General features: G+C 48.5%; 1 protein-coding gene across 1 annotated transcript in view; it reads left to right on the top strand.

Moving 5' to 3' along the window:
* Positions 1-20794, top strand: part of AMPD1 (adenosine monophosphate deaminase 1) — a 398148-nt gene that overhangs the window by 305296 nt on the left and 72058 nt on the right. Inside the window, exon 10 of the mRNA XM_063955432.1 lies at positions 19605-19731. Within this exon, the coding sequence (XP_063811502.1) occupies positions 19605-19731 (127 nt within the window). The remainder of the gene's footprint in view (positions 1-19604; positions 19732-20794) is intronic.

Here is a 20794-nt window from a genome sequence, read left to right as displayed (position 1 = left end):
CTGATTTCTACATTTACCTCTCCTGAGACTGCTGTATCCGATCTGAACCAGACTCTAGAGAGAGCCCTTGATGAAGTGGCCCCAGCTTCCCATCACACTCTACATAGCCTTAGATGCCAACCGTGGCACTCTAAATCAACAAGACACCTACAAAAACTGTCATATAAAGTCGAACATCAGTGGCATAAATCTGGGAATCCAAGTGACTTCCTCACATATAAGACCACCTACCACTCCTATTGTAATGCCCTGAACACTGCCAAACAAACATATTTCCAATCTCTCATCTCTTCTCGTGCCACCAACCCCAAGTGATGTTTTAATACATTTAAATCACTTATTTACCCTCCCTCGCCCCTCCCCCCCTCCCACTGGTTACTATCAGTGCACAAGAACTTGATTCTTACTTCGAGGAAAAGATTGATAAAATCTGAGATGAAATGGTATGCTCGTCCTCAGCCAGTGATCTGCTCAATTCCCTACCTGAACCCTCTGGCACTTTCTTTTCATTTGATCCCACAACTGAAGATGAAGTATCTGCACTCTTCTCATCCTCCTACTCTACTACCTCTCCTCTTGATCCTATACACTCACAAGTCAGTAAAACTCTGTCTCCTGTGCTTAACTAAAATCTGTAATCTCGCTATTTCTCTCTCTCTCTCTCTCTCTCTCTCTCTCTACTGGTATCTTTCCTTCTCTCTTCAAGCATGCAGTGATTACCCCCATTCTGAAAAAACACAATTCTGACCCAAACTCTCTCTCTAACTACTGTACCATCTCTCAGCTCCAATGCCCCTCCAAGCTACTTGAGAGACTCACCTCATACACTTTCTTAACTTACTCAACTTATTGGACCCACTGCAGTCAGGCTTTCGTTCCTAACATTCCACAGAGACAGCACTGACTAAAGTAGTGAATGATCTGGCCATTACTCACTGTTGACCACTGTTTTCTTATACAAACACTACAATCCCTAGGTCTTCAGGACATCGCCCTTTCTTGGTTCTTATCCTACCTATCTAATCACTCTCTCAGTGTTCACTACTCTGATTCCACCTCCTCTTCACCACCTCTATCAGTTGGGAGTACCGCAAGGCTCAGTCTTAGGTCCTCTACATTTCTCTGACGTCCTAAGTGGATGCTGGGGACTCCGTCAGGACCATGGGGAATAGCGGCTCCGCAGGAGACAGGGCACAAAAGCAAAAGCTCTAGGATCAGGTGGTGTGCACTGGCTCCTCCCCCTATGACCCTCCTCCAAGCCTCAGTTAGGTTTTTGTGCCCGGCCGAGAAGGGTGCAATCTAGGTGGCTCTCCTAAAGAGCTGCTTAGAGTAAAAGTTTTGTTAGGTTTTTTATTTTCAGTGAGACCTGCTGGCAACAGGCTCACTGCAACGAGGGACTTAGGGGAGAAGAAGTGAACTCACCTGCGTGCAGGATGGATTGGCTTCTTAGGCTACTGGACACTAGCTCCAGAGGGACGATCACAGGTACAGCCTGGATGGGTCACCGGAGCCGCGCCGCCGACCCCCTTGCAGATGCTGAAGAGAGAAGAGGTCCAGAAATCGGCGGCTGAAGACTTCTCAGTCTTCATGAGGTAGCGCACAGCACTGCAGCTGTGCGCCATTGCTCTCAGCACACTTCACACCAACGGTCACTGAGGGTGCAGGGCGCTTGGGGGGGCGCCCTGGGCAGCAATGAAAGTACCTATGCTGGCTAAAAATACATCACATATAGCCCCTGGGGCTATATGGATGTATTTAACCCCTGCCAGGTTGTCAGAAAAACGGGAGAAGAAGCCCGCCGAAAAGGGGGCGGGGCCTATTCTCCTCAGCACACAGCGCCATTTTCCTACACAGTTCCGCTGCTAGGAAGGCTCCCAGGCTCTCCCCTGCACTGCACTACAGAAACAGGGTTAAAACAGAGAGGGGGGGCACTTATTTGGCGATATTATTATATATTAAGATGCTATAAGGGAAAACACTTATATAAGGTTGTCCCTGTATAATATAGCGTTTTGGTGTGTGCTGGCAAACTCTCCCTCTGTCTCCCCAAAGGGCTAGTGGGGTCCTGTCCTCTATCAGAGCATTCCCTGTGTGTGTGCTGTGTGTCGGTACGTGTGTGTCGACATGTATGAGGACGATGTTGGTGAGGAGGCGGAGCAATTGCTTGTAATGGTGATGTCACTCTCTAGGGAGTCGACACCGGAATGGATGGCTTATTTAGGGAATTACGTGATAATGTCAACACGCTGCAAGGTCGGTTGACGACATGAGACGGCCGGCAAACCAATTAGTACCTGTCCAGGCGTCTCAAACACCGTCAGGGGCTTTAAAACGCCCATTTACCTCAGTCGGTCGACACAGACACAGACACGGACACTGACTCCAGTGTCGACGGTGAAGAAACAAACGTATTTTCCATTTGGGCCACACGTTACATGTAAGGGCAATGAAGGAGGTGTTACATATTTCTGATACTACAAGTACCACAAAAGAGGGTATTATGTGGGGTGTGAAAAAACTACCTGTAGTTTTTCCTGAATCAGATAAATTAAATGAAGTGTGTGATGATGCGTGGGTTTTCCCCGATAGAAAATTATTGGCGTTATACCCTTTCCCGCCAGAAGTTAGGGCGCGTTGGGAAACACCCCTTAGGGTGGATAAGGCGCTCACACGCTTATCAAAACAAGTGGCGTTACCGTCTCCAGATACGGCCGCCCTCAAGGAGCCAGCTGATAGGAGGCTGGAAAATATCCTAAAAAGTATATACACACATACTGGTGTTATACTGCGACCAGCGATCGCCTCAGCCTGGATGTGCAGCGCTGGGGTGGCTTGGTCGGATTCCCTGACTGAAAATATTGATACCCTTGACAGGGACAGTATTTTATTGACTATAGAGCATTTAAAGGATGCATTTCTATATATGCGAGATGCACAGAGGGATATTTGCACTCTGGCATCAAGAGTAAGTGCGATGTCCATATCTGCCAGAAGATGTTTATGGACACGACAGTGGTCAGGTGATGCAGATTCCAAACGGCACATGGAAGTATTGCCGTATAAAGGGGAGGAGTTATTTGGGGTCGGTCCATCGGACCTGGTGGCCACGGCAACAGCTGGAAAATCCACCTTTTTTACCCCAAGTCACATCTCAGCAGAAAAAGACACCGTCTTTTCAGCCTCAGTCCTTTCGTCCCCATAAGGGCAAGCAGGCAAAAGGCCAGTCATATCTGCCCAGGGATAGAGGAAAGGGAAGAAGACTGCAGCAGGCAGCCCATTCCCAGGAACAGAAGCCCTCCACCGCTTTTGCCAAGTCCTCAGCATGACGCTGGGGCCGTACAAGCGGACTCAGGTGCGGTGGGGGGTCGTCTCAAGAGTTTCAGCGCGCAGTGGGCTCACTCGCAAGTGGACCCCTGGATCCTACAAGTAGTATCCCAGGGGTACAGATTGGAAATTCGAGACGTCTCCCCCTCGCAGGTTCCTGAAGTCTGCTTTACCAACGTCTCCCTCCGACAGGGAGGCAGTATTGGAAACAATTCACAAGCTGTATTCCCAGCAGGTGATAATCAAAGTACCCCTCCTACAACAAGGAAAGGGGTATTATTCCACACTATATTGTGGTACTGAAGCCAGACGGCTCGGTGAGACCTATTCTAAATCTGAAATATTTGAACACTTACATACAAAGGTTCAAATCAAGATGGAGTCACTCAGAGCAGTGATAGCGAACCAGGAAGAAGGGGACTATATGGTGTCCCTGGACATCAAGAGGCTTACCTCCATGTCCCAATTTGCCCTTCTCACCAAGGGTACCTCAGGTTCGTGGTACAAAACTGTCACTATCAGTTTCAGACGCTGCCGTTTGGATTGTCCACGGCACCCCGGGTCTTTACCAAGGTAATGGCCGAAATGATGATTCTTCTTCAAAGAAAAGGCGTCTTAATTATCCCTTACTTGGACGATCTCCTGATAAGGGCAAGGTCCAGAGAACAGTTGGAGGTCGGAGTAGCACTATCTCAAGTAGTTCTACGACAGCACAGGTGGATTCTAAATATTCCAAAATCGCAGCTGTCTCCGACGACACGTCTGCTGTTCCTAGGGATGATTCTGGACACAGTCCAGAAAAAGGTGTTTCTCCCGGAGGAGAAAGCCAGGGAGTTATCCGAGCTAGTCAGGAACCTCCTAAAACCAGGAAAAGTGTCAGTGCATCATTGCACAAGGGTCCTGGGAAAAATGGTGGCTTCTTACGAAGCGATTCCATTCGGCAGATTTCACGCAAGAACTTTTCAGTGGGATCTGCTGGAAAAATGGTCCGGATCGCATCTTCAGATGCATCAGCGGATAACCCTGTCTCCAAGGACAAGGGTGTCTCTTCTGTGGTGGCTGCAGAGTGCTCATCTACTAAAGGGCCACAGATTCGGCATTCAGGACTGGGTCCTGGTGACCACGGATGCCAGCCTGAAAGGCTGGGGAGCAGTCACACAAGGAAAAAATTTCCAGGGAGTGTGATCAAGTCTGGAGACTTCTCTCCACATAAATATACTGGAGCTAAGAGCAATTTACAATGCTCTAAGCTTAGTAAGACCTCTGCTTCAAGGTCAGCCGGTATTGATCCAGTGGGACAACATCACGGCAGTCGCCCACGTAAACAGACAGGGCGGCACAAGAAGCAGGAGGGCAATGGCAGAAACTGCAAGGATTCTTCGCTGGGCGGAAAATCATGTGATAGCACTATCAGCAGTGTTCATTCCGGGAGTGGACAACTGGGAAGCAGACTTCCTCAGCACGACCTCCACCCGGGAGAGTGGGGACTTCATCGGGAAGTCTTCCACATGATTGTGAACCGTTGGGAAAGACCAAAGGTGGACATGATGGCGTCCCGCCTGAACAAAAAACTGGACAGGTATTGCGCCAGGTCAAGAGACCCTCAGGCAATAGCTGTGGACGTTCTGGTAACACCGTGGGTGTACCAGTCGGTGTATGTGTTCCCTCCTCTGCTTCTCATACCTAAGGTACTGAGAATTATAAGACGTAGAGGAGTAAGAACTATACTCGTGGCTCCGGATTGGCCAAGAAGGACTTGGTACCCGGAACTTCAAGAGATGCTCACAGAGGACTCATGGCCTCTGCCGCTAAGAAGGGACTTGCTTCAGCAAGTACCATGTCTGTTCCAAGACTTACCGCGGCTGCGTTTGACGGCATGGCGGTTGAACGCCGGATCCTAAGGGAAAAAGGCATTCCGGAAGAGGTCATTCCTACCCTGGTCAAAGCCAGGAAGGAAGTGACCGCACAACATTATCACCACATGTGGCGAAAATATGTTGCGTGGTGTGAGGCCAGGAAGGCCCCACGAAGAAATTTCAACTCGGTCGATTCCTGCATTTCCTGCAAACAGGAGTGTCTATGGGCCTCAAATTGGGGTCCATTAAGGTTCAAATTTCGGCCCTGTCGATTTTCTTCCAGAAAGAATTGGCTTCAGTTCCTGAAGTCCAGAAGTTTGTCAAGGGAGTACTGCATATACAACCCCCTTTTGTGCCTCCAGTGGCACTGTGGGATCTCAACGTAGTTCTGGGATTCCTCAAATCACATTGGTTTAAACCGCTCAAATCTGTGGATTTGAAATATCTCACATGGAAAGTGACCATGATGTTGGCCATGGCATCGGCCAGGCGAGTGTCAGAATTGGCGGCTTTGTCTCACAAAAGCCCATATCTGATTGTCCATTCGGACAGGGCAGAGCTGCGGACTCGTCCCCAGTTTCTCCCTAAGGTGGTGTCAGCGTTTCACCTGAACCAGCTTATTGTGGTACCTGCGGCTACTAGGGACTTGGAGGACTCCAAGTTGCTAGATGTTGTCAGGGCCCTGAAAATATAGGTTTCCAGGACGGCTGGAGTCAGGAAAACTGACTTGCTGTTATCCTGTATGCACCCAACAAACTGGGTGCTCTTGCTTCTAAGCAGACGATTGCTAGTTGGATGTGTAGTACAATTCAGCTTGCACATTCTGTGGCAGGCCTGCCACAGCCAAAATATGTAAATGCCCATTCCACAAGGAAGGTGGGCTCATCTTGGGCGGCTGCCCGAGGGGTCTCGGCTTTACAACTTTGCCGAGCTGCTACTTGGTCAGGGGCACACCCTGGCTGAGGAGGACCTGGAGTTCTCTCACTCGGTGCTGCAGAGTCATCCGCACTCTCCCGCCCGTTTGGGAGCTTTGGTATAATCCCCATGGTCCTGACGGAGTCCCCAGCATCCACTTAGGACGTCAGAGAAAATAAGAATTTACTTACCGATAATTCTATTTCTCGTAGTCCGTAGTGGATGCTGGGCGCCCATCCCAAGTGCGGATTGTCTGCAATACTTGTACATAGTTATTGTTACAAAAATCGGGTTATTATTGTTGTGAGCCATCTTTTCAGAGGCTCCGCTGTTATCATGCTATTAACTGGGTTCAGATCACAGGTTGTACAGTGTGATTGGTGTGGCTGGTATGAGTCTTACCCGGGATTCAAAATCCTTCCTTATTGTGTACGCTCGTCCGGGCACAGTATCCTAGCTGAGGCTTGGAGGAGGGTCATAGGGGGAGGAGCCAGTGCACACCACCTGATCCTAGAGCTTTTGCTTTTGTGCCCTGTCTCCTGCGGAGCCGCTATTCCCCATGGTCCTGACGGAGTCCCCAGCATCCACTACGGACTACGAGAAATAGAATTATCGGTAAGTAAATTCTTATTTTCTCAATCTACACTTCTTCTCAATCTTCTCAATCTACACTCAATCTTCTCTTGGTAAACTAATCAGATCCTTTGGATTTCAGTAACATTTGTACATTGATGTTACGCAAATCTATCTATTCTCCCCAGATTTGTCACCATCTTTATTGGTCCGTGAAACTGAATGCCTTTCTGCCATTTCATCTTGGATGTCATCTTGCCACCTCAAACTCAACATTTCCAAAACAGAATTAATTATATTCCTGCCAATCAAGAGTAGTTACGAACCTGATATCTCCATCTGTCCAATCTTGCTGGCTGGAATAAAAATCTGGTAATGCATGAGAACAAACAGGGGCACTTTAAGAAAGGAGAAGGCCGGTGTGCTGCCTCCTCCATTCAGGTCTCCTCCTCTCTGCCGGCAGTGCTTGAGAGTCTGAGCGCTAAAGGGCTCAGACTCTACTGTGCATGCGCAGATTACTAGGAAAATGGCGCGATGGACATCTTTCCAGTGATTTCTCTGATGCGCATGCGCAGAACATTGTGAAAATCTCCGCTGTGCCATTTTCACAGTGATTCCATAGCGCTGCTGATGTCAGCGCGTGACTCCCGAAGGGTGAGTATTTAAAAAATGGGTGCAACATGTGCGATGAGGGCACCCTCTGGACTCAGTGGCCCGTGTGCACCGCACACAGTGCACCCATTATAGATACACCAGTGAGAGCAAATGATAATCGATCATTTGCTCTTAAACACTAGAAAAAAAAGACAAAAATGGTAGTTCAGACTAATTGGTTAAATCACAGATTTAACCAATTTGTCTGAATGACAATTTTTGACCACCTTAAGTAAAGCAAAACAAAAGCAAGTTAAGGTGTGTACACACGGTAAGATCTTTTCTTCCGATTCTGACTATATAGTCAGAATCGGAAGAAAAGATAGTGCAGATCGCAAGGTGACAGTCACCTTGCGATCCCGATCCGATGTCGATGCGCGGCCCCGCGCGGTCAGCATCGGCCGAAAAAATAGGCTGTGCAGGCAAGTTAATCCTGACTATCTCTATAGAAGAGATAGTCAGGATTGACACTTAGCCAAAATCGCACAGAACCAGGATCGCAAGCACACTCATTATGTGCTTGCGATACTGGCTAAGTGCCGACCCGGCCCCCCGTCGCACAGTGAGAATCGGATAAGTCCGAATCTCACTGTGTGTACACGGCCTAACTTTATGTTCGGAACAAACCATGTTGTCCTGCAAGGGGAGTAAATACATTTATATATTTTTTTTTTCCGTGTAGGGTAAATACTCACTGCTTCATTATGTAGCCCAGAAATTTACATTTTAGTTTGAACACACCCCACCCAGATCTTTCTGCACATGTTACATTTGCCCCACCTGCAGTACAGCATGGTTTTGCCCAGTAGCTTGCTTTTTTGCTTTGCTTAAGTTGCAAGTCAGAATCAGGCCCAGTGTATCCTCTCATCATGTTTATATAGTCCTTCATTGTCCCAGCCCTCACTGCATCCCTATCGGTGCATTTGTATTACATTTATAAACACATTTATAAATAAATGCACAAATAAATTAACCTTAATTAACACTACAGAAAGCAGCAATACTGACAAGAACCATACCATACTTGCATACTTCAACGGAGAGGCTGGGAGGTTCCCAAAAATCAGGTGGTGCTCCCAGCCCCCAACAGTGGACAATTCTCCTGGATCCTACCTTAATTGACTGCCCGCACACCCCAACCCCCCCCCCCCCTTCCCCCCTCCACCATGTGTACTGCCTCCGGCAACCCCCCTGCAGTCCTCCATGAAAGTGGGAGCAGTCCGGTGAGCCGATGACGCAATTTGTGCTGAATTGCATCATATTAGCCCTGCACCTCGCTTTACACTGTTGGTAGTCTGGGCATTATATAGCGGGGGTGGGCTACGATGATGTGATCGAGCATCTATGACCCCGCACCGCCAATCTTTGGATGATGTTACGCCCCCTGTTGTACCGCCCTGGCTGCCCTCTCCCAGATTGGGCAGCCAGAAAGTTGGTAAGTATGGACTATACATATGTGTAAATGACAGACTCTCTGATGGATTACCAAAAACAATCCAATCAATTAAATTATAAAACACTGCAGTTGCAGAGTTCATTGTACGTATTGCTACAGTATATTAAGTCAGTTTCACTTCCACTCTGTGTAGTTAAGTAGGGCAATTGAATGTCATGGGAACAAATGAATCAGGGTGGGTATGTAGAAAGTATATTGATTTACCAGAGTAAGAAGGAGGTGTCATCAAAATACCTGAAGAAGGTGTGTTACATGCCCCTTTCCCTCAATTAAAGGAGGTTGACAACCACATCCATTTCATTAGTAAAATATGCCAAGTAAAACCAGTTTCCATGTACATGCTAATGATGTTTACTATTCTGCATGGCAAAGCAAACGACTCACGTGTATATGTAACAACACATCCCTTATAAGTCTGCATCCATTAGTGAAAGTCATTAATCAGCTATTAATGGATATACTACAGCTTCACTACTTATCCTATTGTAAAAACTTATCATATTTATACCATAGCAAAACCATGTTATGCTGTAGGAAAAGGGGACATTTAGAGTTGGGAGACGGAAACAGTATAAACCAGTGGTTTTTAAACTGTGTGCTGTGGCACCCTGGGGTGCATCAGGACACTTGCAGGGGTGCCTTGGACTGGTGGCCCAGGACCAATTAAAATTATTTATGGTCATTGTAATAGGCAAAACCAGTGCTGATGGCTGTCAATCATAAAATATGTGGACAAACAGACATGAATCTTGTCCCTCACCACACAATTGAACCTAAGGATGACATATAAACACAATTTCTGCTGCGGGGTACACTGGGCTCCACAAGAATGGACAATGGGGTGTAGAGTAGGATCTTGATCCAAGGCACCAACAGGCTCAAAGCTTTGACTGTTCCCAGAATGCACAGCGTCGCCTCCTCTATAACCCCTGCACAGGAGCTCAGTTTTGTAGTTGGTGCGGCAGTAAGCAGGCACTTAACAGAGGGGTTGCTCCAGGCAGCCCTAAGAAGAGCTTTTTTATGAAGAAAAAGTGAAGACTTCAAGGGCAGCAGCGGTGGTAAATGTCAGAAGACATTCACGGCTGTAGCTTCAGCTCTCCCCAGCGGCGATGTACACACTCCCGCGCCCTGGTTGCCGGGTAACTACAGCAGGAGGCTCCGGTTTTCTTCACGTCAGGCACACACGATGGGGGCTCTCCGGGATCGCGTGGCCGCGCTTCGGGAGGTGGTGAGTGGGTCCCGCTTGTGGGACCCGGTCTTTATCGCGATCCGGCGCGGTCAGTGGGAGGCAGGCCGCGCGCGCTGGCGGTGGACACTGTGGCAGTACAGGCGATACCACTAGATCACCAGGGCATGGGCGCAGGTCAGGTTTTCTCTCTAAACCAGTTTAATAAAGCCCACAGTACCCGTTGGTTTTGCCAGCAGGGGGATAAGGCTTAGACCTGAAGCCCCTCCCCCAGCCCCAGGGCACCATTCCCCGCAACTGTTCCCGCCCTGGAGCTGCATATCTGTCTCTCTCTCACTCCCAGTCAGTGTCTGGACGCCATTATCCCTCAGCTTCACTGTTCCTGGGACTGCTTGGGCAAATCCTCCTGTGTAAAGCCGCCTGGTTGTCAGTGTTGTGACTTTACATGACACTTAAGTATTCTACCTGCCTTTTTAGACAGTGATAGTTAAGAAAGAGTGCATTTAGTCAGGGTTTTCTAGTTACCCTGTGATATACATCCAGTTCTTACTGTGTAGTGTTATATCTATTGATTATATAGATATATATATATAAGCTAGTCCAGTGCAGTATTATTGTTAGTAATAACCTCTGCATTGTACAAACTGTCGGGCGGATCCAGAAGAAAATGATAGGGGGGGCACCATGGAAGGGGCAAGTACATTTGCGTGCGGCTTCGGTGCATGTGAGGTGGCGCTTCTTATACAATGCCCACAGTTGTAGCGCTCATTGGGGGTCATTCCGAGTTGTTTGCTCGTTATTTTTTTCTCGCAACGGAGCGATTAGTCGCTAATGCGCATGCGCAATGTCCGCAGTGCGACTGCGCCAAGTAAATTTACTATGCAGTTAGGTATTTTACTCACGGCATTACAAGGTTTTTTCTTCGTTCTGGTGATCGGAGTGTGATTGACAGGAAGTGGGTGTTTCTGGGCGGAAACTGGCCGTTTTATGGGTGTGTGCGAAAAAACGCTACCGTTTCTGGGAAAAACGCGGGAGTGGCTGGAGAAACGGAGGAGTGTCTGGGCGAACGCTGGGTGTGTTTGTGACGTCAAACCAGGAACGAAACTGACTGAACTAATCGCAGATGCCGAGTAAGTCTGGAGCTACTCAGAAACTGCTAAGAAGTGTCTATTCGCAATTCTGCTAATCTTTCGTTCGCAATTTTGATAAGCTAAGATTCACTCCCAGTAGGCGGCGGCTTAGCGTGTGCAAAGCTGCTAAAAGCAGCTTGCGAGCGAACAACTCGGAATGACCCCCATTATGCAATGTCCACTGTACTGGTAGTGCCCCTTATATAGACCCCCAAGTAGTGGTGCCCCTTTTGCAATGCCCGTAATGTTGCCTGTAGTAATGCCCCCAGTCATTATGCCCCCAGTGGTAATTCCCCTGCAGTCATGACCCCAGTAGTTTACCCCCCTTTAGTTTAGCCTCCCAGTGGTAATGCCCCCAGTAGTTTAGCCACCAGTAGTAATGCCCCCCTGTAGTTTGCCCCATTGTAGTTTAGTCCCTGTAGTTATGCCCCCTTGTAGCTTAGCCTCCAGTAGTAATGCCCCCAGTAGTTTGGCACCCCGGTAGTTTAGCCCCCAAGTAGTAATGCCCCTGTAGTTAAGCCGCCGGTAGTAATGCCCCTGTAGTTATGCCGCCAGTAGTCGGCACCTTTGTAGTTGGCCCCCAGTAATAGTCCCCCAGTAGTTTGCCCCCAGTAGATGCCACCCAGTAATAATGTCCCCCAGTAGTTTGCCCCCAGTAGATGCCCCCCAGTAATAATGTCCCCCAGTAGATGCCCCCCAGTAATAATGTCCCCCAGCAGTTTGCCCCCAGTTGATGCCCCCCAGTAATAATGTCCTCCAGTAGTTTGCCCCCAGTAGTAATGCCCCTTATGAGTTTGCCCCCAATAGATGACCTCCCAGTAGTAATGCCCCCAGTAGATTCCCCCCAGTACTAATGCCCCCAGTAGATGCCCCCCAGTAAAAATGTCCTCCAGTAGCTGCCCCCAATAGATGACCCCCCAGTAGTAATGCCCCCAGTAGATGCCCCCCAGTAATAATGCCCCAGTAGCTGCCCCCAATAGATGACCCCCCAGTAATAATGCCCCCTACGAGTTTGCCCCAATAGATACCCCCCTGTAGATGGCCCCCAGTAAAAATGTCCCCCAGTAGCTGCCCCCAATAGATGAACCCTCAGTAGTGATGCCCCCAGTAGATGCCCCCCAGTTATAATGCCCCCAGTAGTTTGCCCCCCCCCAGTAATAATGCCCCTTGTTGATGCCCCCCCAGTAGTAATGTCCCCCGTAGTTTGCCCCCAGGAGATGCCCCCGCTGCATTAAGGAAGAAAAAAACATACTTACCGAGCCCCGTTCCCGCGCCGCTGCAGTCCTCCTCCTCTCTGGGCATCCGCTCCTCAGCACTATGACTGACGTCTCTCCCATAGCGCACGGCGCACAGTGACAGCGCCGGCAGCCGGAGCTCAGTACTGAGCTCCTGCCTCCGACTGCCGCTGTGCAGGGAGACGAGCGCCCGCTGGTAACACAATCTCAGCGGGCGCCCGTCATCTCCCTGTGCGGCGCCGGGGGAGAACGGGGGAGCGCAGGGGGAGAACGGGGGACGGAGGCCAGAAATGACAGGGGGGGCACGGGCCCGAGTGCCCCCCCCCCCCTGGATCGGCCACTGCAAACTGCGACTATCTATGTGTGCATTTGATAGCTGAGTGGTGTCCATTTCGTGTCTTTCACTCAACTTGCTATCCCTATATTCTATAACCTGAGGAGGCTTGGTGCGTCAGGTTTTATATTGATATAGGATTTTCACAAAGATATAGTTTATTACGTATTTTTCTCTGTGATTTAGTCACCATATCTCTCCTTTATCTCTGCTAGTGCTGACTACACTGCACAGGGGTTTGGGTAAGAGGTATTGTGCTGCCGCCAATTGTACTGTGTTACCTGATACTGCAAGTTATGTCATGTCTGCTTCTGAGGGTAACGGTTCTGGGGCTAAACACACTGCCGGAGGCTCAGAAGCCACAGATCCCTATGAGAGGAATATAGCAGCTGTGGGCTCTGGTTCTGGGGGCTCCTTGCCCCCCAGTGGGACTGTGACAACAGAGGCACATAATGACCCACCGTGGGCCACTTTTTTCACGCTTCTGCATACGCTAGTTCATAAACTAACAACCCCTATGGGACCCCCAATGCCGGTACAACCGTATGTTGTCCCTGCAGCTAACCTGCCGTGGGCGGACGAAAAACCGACCCCCTCATCGATTTAGCCAGACAGACGTCCTGTCGGACCAGACGAAGGCAAACACTCTGCATTCGGTGGTACAGACCCTCCTGGATACAGGAGTCGTAGTACAGGTGCCTCTTGTGCAGAGGGGCCGGGGGTACTATTCTCCGCTGTTTTTAGTCCCGAAACCGAATGGGTCCTCACGGCCCATTCTCAACCTCAAGGCATTGAACAGGTTTGTGAAGGTTTACAAGTTCCGTATGGAAACCCTTCGCTCTATAGTTCTGGCCTTGGAACCTGGGGACTACATGGTCTCCCTGGACATACAGGATGCTTACCTTCACATTCCTATAGCAGCGTCACATCAGCAATACCTGAGGTTTGCTATTGGCAACCTCCATTACCAGTTTCGGGCGTTACCTTTTGGTTTAACAACGGCTCCGCGAGTCTTCACCAAAGTAATGGCGGTAATGACGGTGGTACTCCGCCGTCAAGGGGTCAGGATACTGCCGTATCTGGACGACTTGTTAATCCTGGCAAATTCCCCAGAACTTCTCCTTCGTCATCTGGATATGACGGTCCGGTTTCTACAAGCCCATGGGTGGCTCAACTGGAAGAAATCCTCCCTGATCCCTGCTCAGAGCATGGTGCATCTGGGAGCGCTATTGGACACACACAACCAGAGGTTGTTCTTGTGCCAGGAGAAGGTCCTGAAGCTTCAGGACAGAATTCGTTGCTTCCTTTCTCGTCCGCAAGTGTCGTTACATTTGGCGATGCAGGTGCTGGGCCTCATGGTATCAGCATTCGACATGGTGGAGTATGCTCAATTCCATTCTCGCCCACTCCAGAGGCTGATTCTAGCCAAGTGGGATGGCCTGCCTCACCAGATCAGGTCTCAAATGATCTCATTGACTGCAGAGGTCCGTCTGTCGCTGCTCTGGTGGCTCCAGGACCAACAATTGTGCAGGGGCCGTCCCTTCTGGATATCCAACTGGGTCCTGTTGACGACAGATGCCAGTCTAAGAGATTGGGGCGCGGTGCTGGAGCAAAACTCCCTTCAGGGTCGGTGGACCAAGGAGGAATCTCGCCTCTCGATCAACATTCTGGAATTGCGGGCGGTCTTCAATGCATTGAACCTGGCCCAGCATTTAATTCAGAACCGTCCTGTTTAAGTACAGTCGGACAACGCCACCACAGTGGCTTACATAAATCACCAAGGCGGCACTCTAAGCCGTTTGGCAATGAAGGAAGCCTCACGGATTCTACATTAGGCGTGACGCCATCTACCGGCCATATCGGCAATATTCATTCCGGGAGTCCTGAATTGGGAAGCGGACTTTCTCATTCATCAGGACGTGCATGCCGGCGAGTGGGGCCTCCATACAGAAGTGTTTCAACTCCTAGTGGAAAAGTGGGGTCTTCCAGACGTAGATCTGATAGCGTCTCGACACAATCACAAGGTTCCGGTCTCCGGAGTAAGGACAAGGGATCCTCAAGCAGCATTCATGAATGCGCTGGCGGTGCCGTGGAGGTTTCGGCTGCCGTACGTGTTCCCTCCGGTGTCACTCCTGCCCAGGGTAATTCGGAAGTTCAAGCAAGAAAAAGGAATTCTGCTTCTCATAGCTCCAGCGTGGCCCAGACGGCACTGGTTCTCAGACCTGCAGGGCCTATCGTCAGAGCGTCCAATTCTACTTCCACAACGCCCAGACCTCCTTGTTCAGGGCCCCTGTGTCTAACAGGACCTAGCCCTGCTGTCTTTGACGGCATGGCTCTTGAAGCTTCCGTCTTGAAGGCTAAGGGTTTTTCTGAAGAGGTCATTAAAACTATGTTGCGGGCCCGGAAACCGGCTTCTGCTCGGATTTACCATAGGGTCTGGCTTTCCTACTTTGTTTGGTGCGCATCTAACAATTATGACGCTTCCAAGTTTAGTACAGCCAAACTTTTGGCTTTTCTGCAGCAGGGCCTGGATTTAGGCCTGCGTCTGGCCTCCCTCAAGGTTCATATTTCTGCCTTGTCGGTGTGGTTTCAGAGACAAATTGCGACTTTACCTGATGTTTGTACTTTCAGTCAGTGTGTGTTGCGTATCCAACTTCCCTATGTCCCGCCTGTGGCTCCTTGGGACTTGTCGGTGGTTTTGGAGGCGTTGCAGGAGCCTCCGTTTGAACCCCTTGGTTCAGCTGACCTTAAGTGGCTTTCCTTTAAGGTGTTGTTCTTGCTGGCTATTGTCTCTGCTAGAAGAGTGTCAGATTTGGGGGCCTTGTCTTGTAGTTCCCCATATCTGATATTTCATCGTGACCGGGCGGTTCTTAGGACTTGTCCCGGATATTTACCTAAGGTGGTTTCTTCGTTCCACCTTAATCATGAGATTGTGGTTCCGGCCTTTGTCTCTCCTGATTTGTCTCCCAAAGAGCGGTCTTTGGATGTGGTACGGGCTCTCCGTATCTATGTGAAGAGAACTGCTTCTATTCGAAAATCTGATTCTCTCTTTGTTTTGTTTGGATTTCACAAATGTGGCTGGCCTGCTCACAAGCAGACCCTGGCCAGGTGGATTAGAATGGTGATTGCACATGCTTATGTGAAGGCTGGTCTGTCAGCTCCTGCTCACATTACGGCCCATTCTACTCGGTCTGTTGGACCTTCTTGGGCGGCCCAACGTGGTGCGACCCTTGAACAATTGTGCAAGGCGGCTACGTGGTCCTCAGGGAACATGTTCATAAGGTTCTATGCCTTTGATACTGCCGCTTCCCAGGATGCTTCCATTGGACGCCGGGTTCTTGTGCCCGCTACAGTGCGTCCCCTCCCATAAGGAACTGCTTTAGGACATCCCCTATGTCCATCCTTGTGGAGCCCAGTGTACCCCGCAGCAGAAAATGAGTTTTATGGTAAGAACTTACCTTTGTTAAAACTCTTTCTGCGAGGTACACTGGGCTTCACAAGGCGCCCACCCTGACGCACTTAGCTTCTTCGGGTTGATATGGCATTAGCCGCTGACACTTCTCTTGTCATGAGAGTGTGGTGTATGTGGCTACTAACCGTTGTTGTCTCTTTTCTTGCTACTGCATTGGGCTGGTTAACTAAAAACTGAGCTCCTGTGCAGGGAGGAGGGGTTATAGAGGAGGTGGCGCTGTGCATTCTGGGAACAGTCAAAGCTTTGAGCCTGTTGGTGCCTCGGATCAAGATCCTACCCTACACCACATTGTCCATCCTTGTGGAGCCCAGTGTACCTCGCAGAAAGAGTTTTAACAACGGTAAGTTCTTACCATAAAACTCATTTTTCTTAATTTAATATTTCTTTTTAAATTTCTCAATAAGAAACTGTTGGCCTAGGTGTGCCATGAAATAAATACTCTATGAAGCCATGATTCAAAACAGTTTGGGAACTACTGGTATAAACATTAAGGGATGTGTTTACCAGGCTGGAGATAAAGTGGACGTAGATAAAGTTTGAGCCAATCAGCTCCTAACTGTCATGTTAAAGGCTGTGTTTGAAAAATGACAGGAGCTGGTTGGCTGGTACTTTATCTCCATCTACTGTATCACCGCCCAAGGCTTAATAAATAGACTCCATAGTGACTTAATGGATAAACAAATGGTTAACTTATCAAACAGTGTCGGGATGCAGTCAAAATCCCGGTGGTCAGGATCTCGATGGTCAAAATCCCAATACCGGAATCCCAATGCTGAGAATGCCAGCATATCCCCAAGGTGAGTATGAGGGCTTTGGTTAGGGTGAGCACTAGGAGTAGGGTTAGAGTTAGGCACCCGGGAGGGTGTGTGTGTGTGTGGGGGGGAATAATGTGAGGCTTTCGGGGGTGGGGGGGGGGGTGTTTGGTTAGGGTTGGTACCTAGACGATAAACAGCATTATCAGCTAATCATAACTCGTTAGCAGGATAAAAAAAATGACATGCTATCGGTAAATACTAAATAGTAAGAAGAACTACAATAATACCAGCTACTGTTAACAATAAGAAATCATAAGTCTAAGTACATAATGTTAAAGTCTAAAGGCCCCCATACATCTGAGTCTCATTTCCCCAACCCAGCTGAAACTATGGCCATTGATGATTGGCTTCCCGTCGGGGAAACAGTGAAATTCTTTATTTTAAAATCCCTAATTTGTCAATCCCGACATTGAGATTTCTAAACTTGTCCCGATTCCCCAACCCGGACGTCAGGGGATCTGGAAATTGTGGCAATATATCACTAATGTATGGGATCTTTGTTCTATAGTGTAATTTTTTTTCAGCTTGCAGGCAGTGTTGGAGTGTGAAGGAGCAAGAGGAGTGATGAAAACATAATTTTATATGTTCCTGTCATTTCTAGTTTTTTTCTACACCTACAAATAGTACATGTGGATCTCAATGAAAAATTTATTTTAGGCTCAAAATTGTATCCACATAAAAACAACAGCTGTCATTAAAGCTATATAGAAGCATAAATATTAGCTATACAGATGTGCCCTCTTACACCTAGCGTCTGTGACATTAACTGCCAAGGAATTAGTTTTACACACGTACAGTACAAAGGCGATGCGACACCACTTGGAATCCTAGCGCAGGAACACTGACCACCAACATCCCGAAGAAAAGTATCAGGGATGCAGCTAGGGCCCAAGGGGGGGTTAGGGTTAGGCACTAGAAGGGGGTCAGTCCTAGCCGCCTCCCAGTGGTGTTTTAAGAGAGGAGGAGTCCCTTGTTCAGCCTCCTCCGTTCGGGTCCCCTCCTCTCTGCCGGCAGCGTTGAGAGTCTGAACTCTAGAGGGCTCAAACTTTACTGCGCATGCACAGATCTCCGGGAAAATGTCACGGCGACCATTTTCCCTAAGAATTCTCCACTGCACATGCGCAGAACTCCGTGAAAATAGCTGCTGACATATAATGTGTATCTGGCAGCACTGCTGGGGGTATATATTGTGTATCTGGCAGCACTGCTGGGGGCATATAATGTGTATTTGGCACTGAGGGCTTTTTGTGTATCTGGCAGCACTGCTGGGGACATATAGGGGGTCATTCCGACCCGATCGCTCGCTGCAGTTTGTCGCAGTGCAGCGTTCGGGTCGGAACTGCGCATGCGCCGGCGCATGGCAGCGTTCGTTACCTAGCGAACGCCTCTGAGACAGAGGCAGTCGCTAGGCGGGAGGGGGCTGAACGGCGGCGTTAAGCCGCCATTTAGGGGGAGCGGTCCGGCCAACGCAGGCGCGGCCAGACCGTTGGGGGGTGGCCGCGGAGGCTGCGTGACGTCTCACGCAGCCTCTGTGGCCAGCGGGCGTGACGAGCAACTCCCGGCCAGCCGCAGGAGCTGCGCTGGCCGGGAGTTACTCCTCAAATACAAAGGCATCGCCTCTGTGCAATGCTTTTGTATTTGTGTGTGTGGGGGGGGCGGCACTGACATGCGGGGCGGACTAGCCCTGTGCTGGGCGTCCCCCCGCATGTCTGAGTTAACGATCGTAGCTGTGCTAAATTTAGCACAGCTACGATCAACTTGGAATGATCCCCATAATGTGTATCTGGCAGCACTGCTGGGGGCATATAATGTGTATCTGGTAGCACTGCTGGGGGCATACAATGTGCATCGGCACTGAGGGCATTTGTGTATCTGGCAGCACTGGGGGGCATTTGTGTATCTGGCAGCACTGCTGGGGGCATTTGTGTATCTGGCAGCACTGCTGGGGACATTTGTGTATCTGGTCAGCCCCCACACATTTTTACCTCACCAAATCTGTCCTTCTTTGCAAAAAGTTTGGACACCCCTGCTCTAGAGGAACCACAGTTCAATTTACTAAGTTCCAAAAAGATTAGCTTCTCTAAGCTTGGTTGGCCCCAATAACTAATACCATCTTCAGACATTGTTAGCCAATGTAGCTTATAGAAAAAAACGACACCATAAAAATGAAGAAAAAAACCCTCATGTCGACCATTTTTCATGTCGACCTAATGCTTGTGTCGACCTATTTTAGGTGTCGACTTAGTCACTGTAGACCAATAGTGGTTGACCTAGTGACTAACGACCTAAGTGTGGTCGACCCTATGAACCACACCCGACAGGCTCTTATCAAACAGTGGCAATAAACAAATGAACCTTATTGGTGCAAAATGGCATTCTGTCTTAAATAGACAACTTAAGCATAGATTGTGAGTTCCATATATGGCAATATACAGTAGGCTGGTTGCCTACCCAACTCCTGCTCAAAATTCTAACACCACTCTTAATGGGCAGCAAGTCAGGTCCAATTATTTATTGCTTGGCAAGGTCTTAGATGATTTTATGGAATTCTATGGAATTTACTTATTTGTTTTGAAATATGCACTTTATATTGTCAAGTCCATGAAATAAGCAGTTTGGTATAAAAACAAAATTTTTTTCATCTTTATTTACAGTGATATATTCAGGGCTCAAAAGTTTGTGCCTCACTTTGGAAAAATGTTGGAAAATATCTTTATGCCAGTGTTTGAAGCTACAATCAACCCAAATGCAAACAAAGAGCTCAGTGTGTTCCTCAGACATGTAAGTGTGTTTCTTGGACATGTATGTAAACAATGCGTGTCCGTTTCAGGACTATCTGATTGTAAATCTCAAGTCACCTCTGGAAAAACAGTTGATTTCATAATCATCATCACTGTTTATTTGTATGTAGCAACAGGTGTTTATTTATGCTTCTGATTGTGTTTATGCCCGACATATTTAAAAGGGCAATGCTTTTACTAACAATACACAGCAGTAAAAGCATTGCCTTTTTAAATATCGGGCATAAACACAAACAGAAGCGTAGGGTTGTAAAATAAACCCCACAGATTCGATAGCGACTGACATGCATGACAAATATGAAAACTGTAAGCATAAAATAACAGCTAGGCGGGTACAAAGAAGCAGAATAATATATGTAAGGATGCAAATAACAGCACAAATTGTATGCCACAGTGAAAAATTCAGCAGTGGACATGACAATGGAGATACAGGTATGAGGTAGACGGAAGACATAGTTACAGAAAAGTAGGGAGGACCCTGCCCATTATAGTTTTCATTCAACAGCCGGGTAAAGAGAAACAATAGGATTATGTAATATAGTTCAGTTTGGGATATGGTCTGCAATCGGTAAAGTTTATTAAAGTACTAAGCATGAGGTCCAAGATGGTGTAGTGCAGTTGGTGTGGTAGCAGGCAGGTCTGGGGGAGCCCAGGCTGAGATCAGACAGTAGTTTGTAATGTAGGGAAACCATGTAGTGGAGAGAGCAAAGCAATAAAAGGAAAATGATGGAGAGTTCGGAGAATGGGGAAAGAGCAATACAGAGGCAGTCCGTTGTGAGGTGGAAAGAAAGGTACAATCAGGAAGTTCAAGTAGGACACACTAGCAGAGTTAATAGACGGGGCCCACGGTGAAGACGGTTCGACAACACTGAGGTGAGGTCAGGAGAGGGTTATAGAGTTTACAGAGCAGGACCCAAAGTGAGTGGCAGTTGGATGGCAGAGCATCAGGTCCCGGAAGTGGTTGGGTACAGGAGGCACAGGCTAGTGAGGAAAATCCCAGGCAGTTGTATTTATGGTATATCTCAATTTTACAACATGTTTTA

Source organism: Pseudophryne corroboree, chromosome 2 (genome assembly GCF_028390025.1).
Source record: "Pseudophryne corroboree isolate aPseCor3 chromosome 2, aPseCor3.hap2, whole genome shotgun sequence".
Taxonomy (NCBI): domain Eukaryota; kingdom Metazoa; phylum Chordata; class Amphibia; order Anura; family Myobatrachidae; genus Pseudophryne; species Pseudophryne corroboree.
The sequence above is the reverse complement of the archived record's forward strand: the minus strand, read 5'-3'. Positions and strand labels throughout refer to the sequence as shown.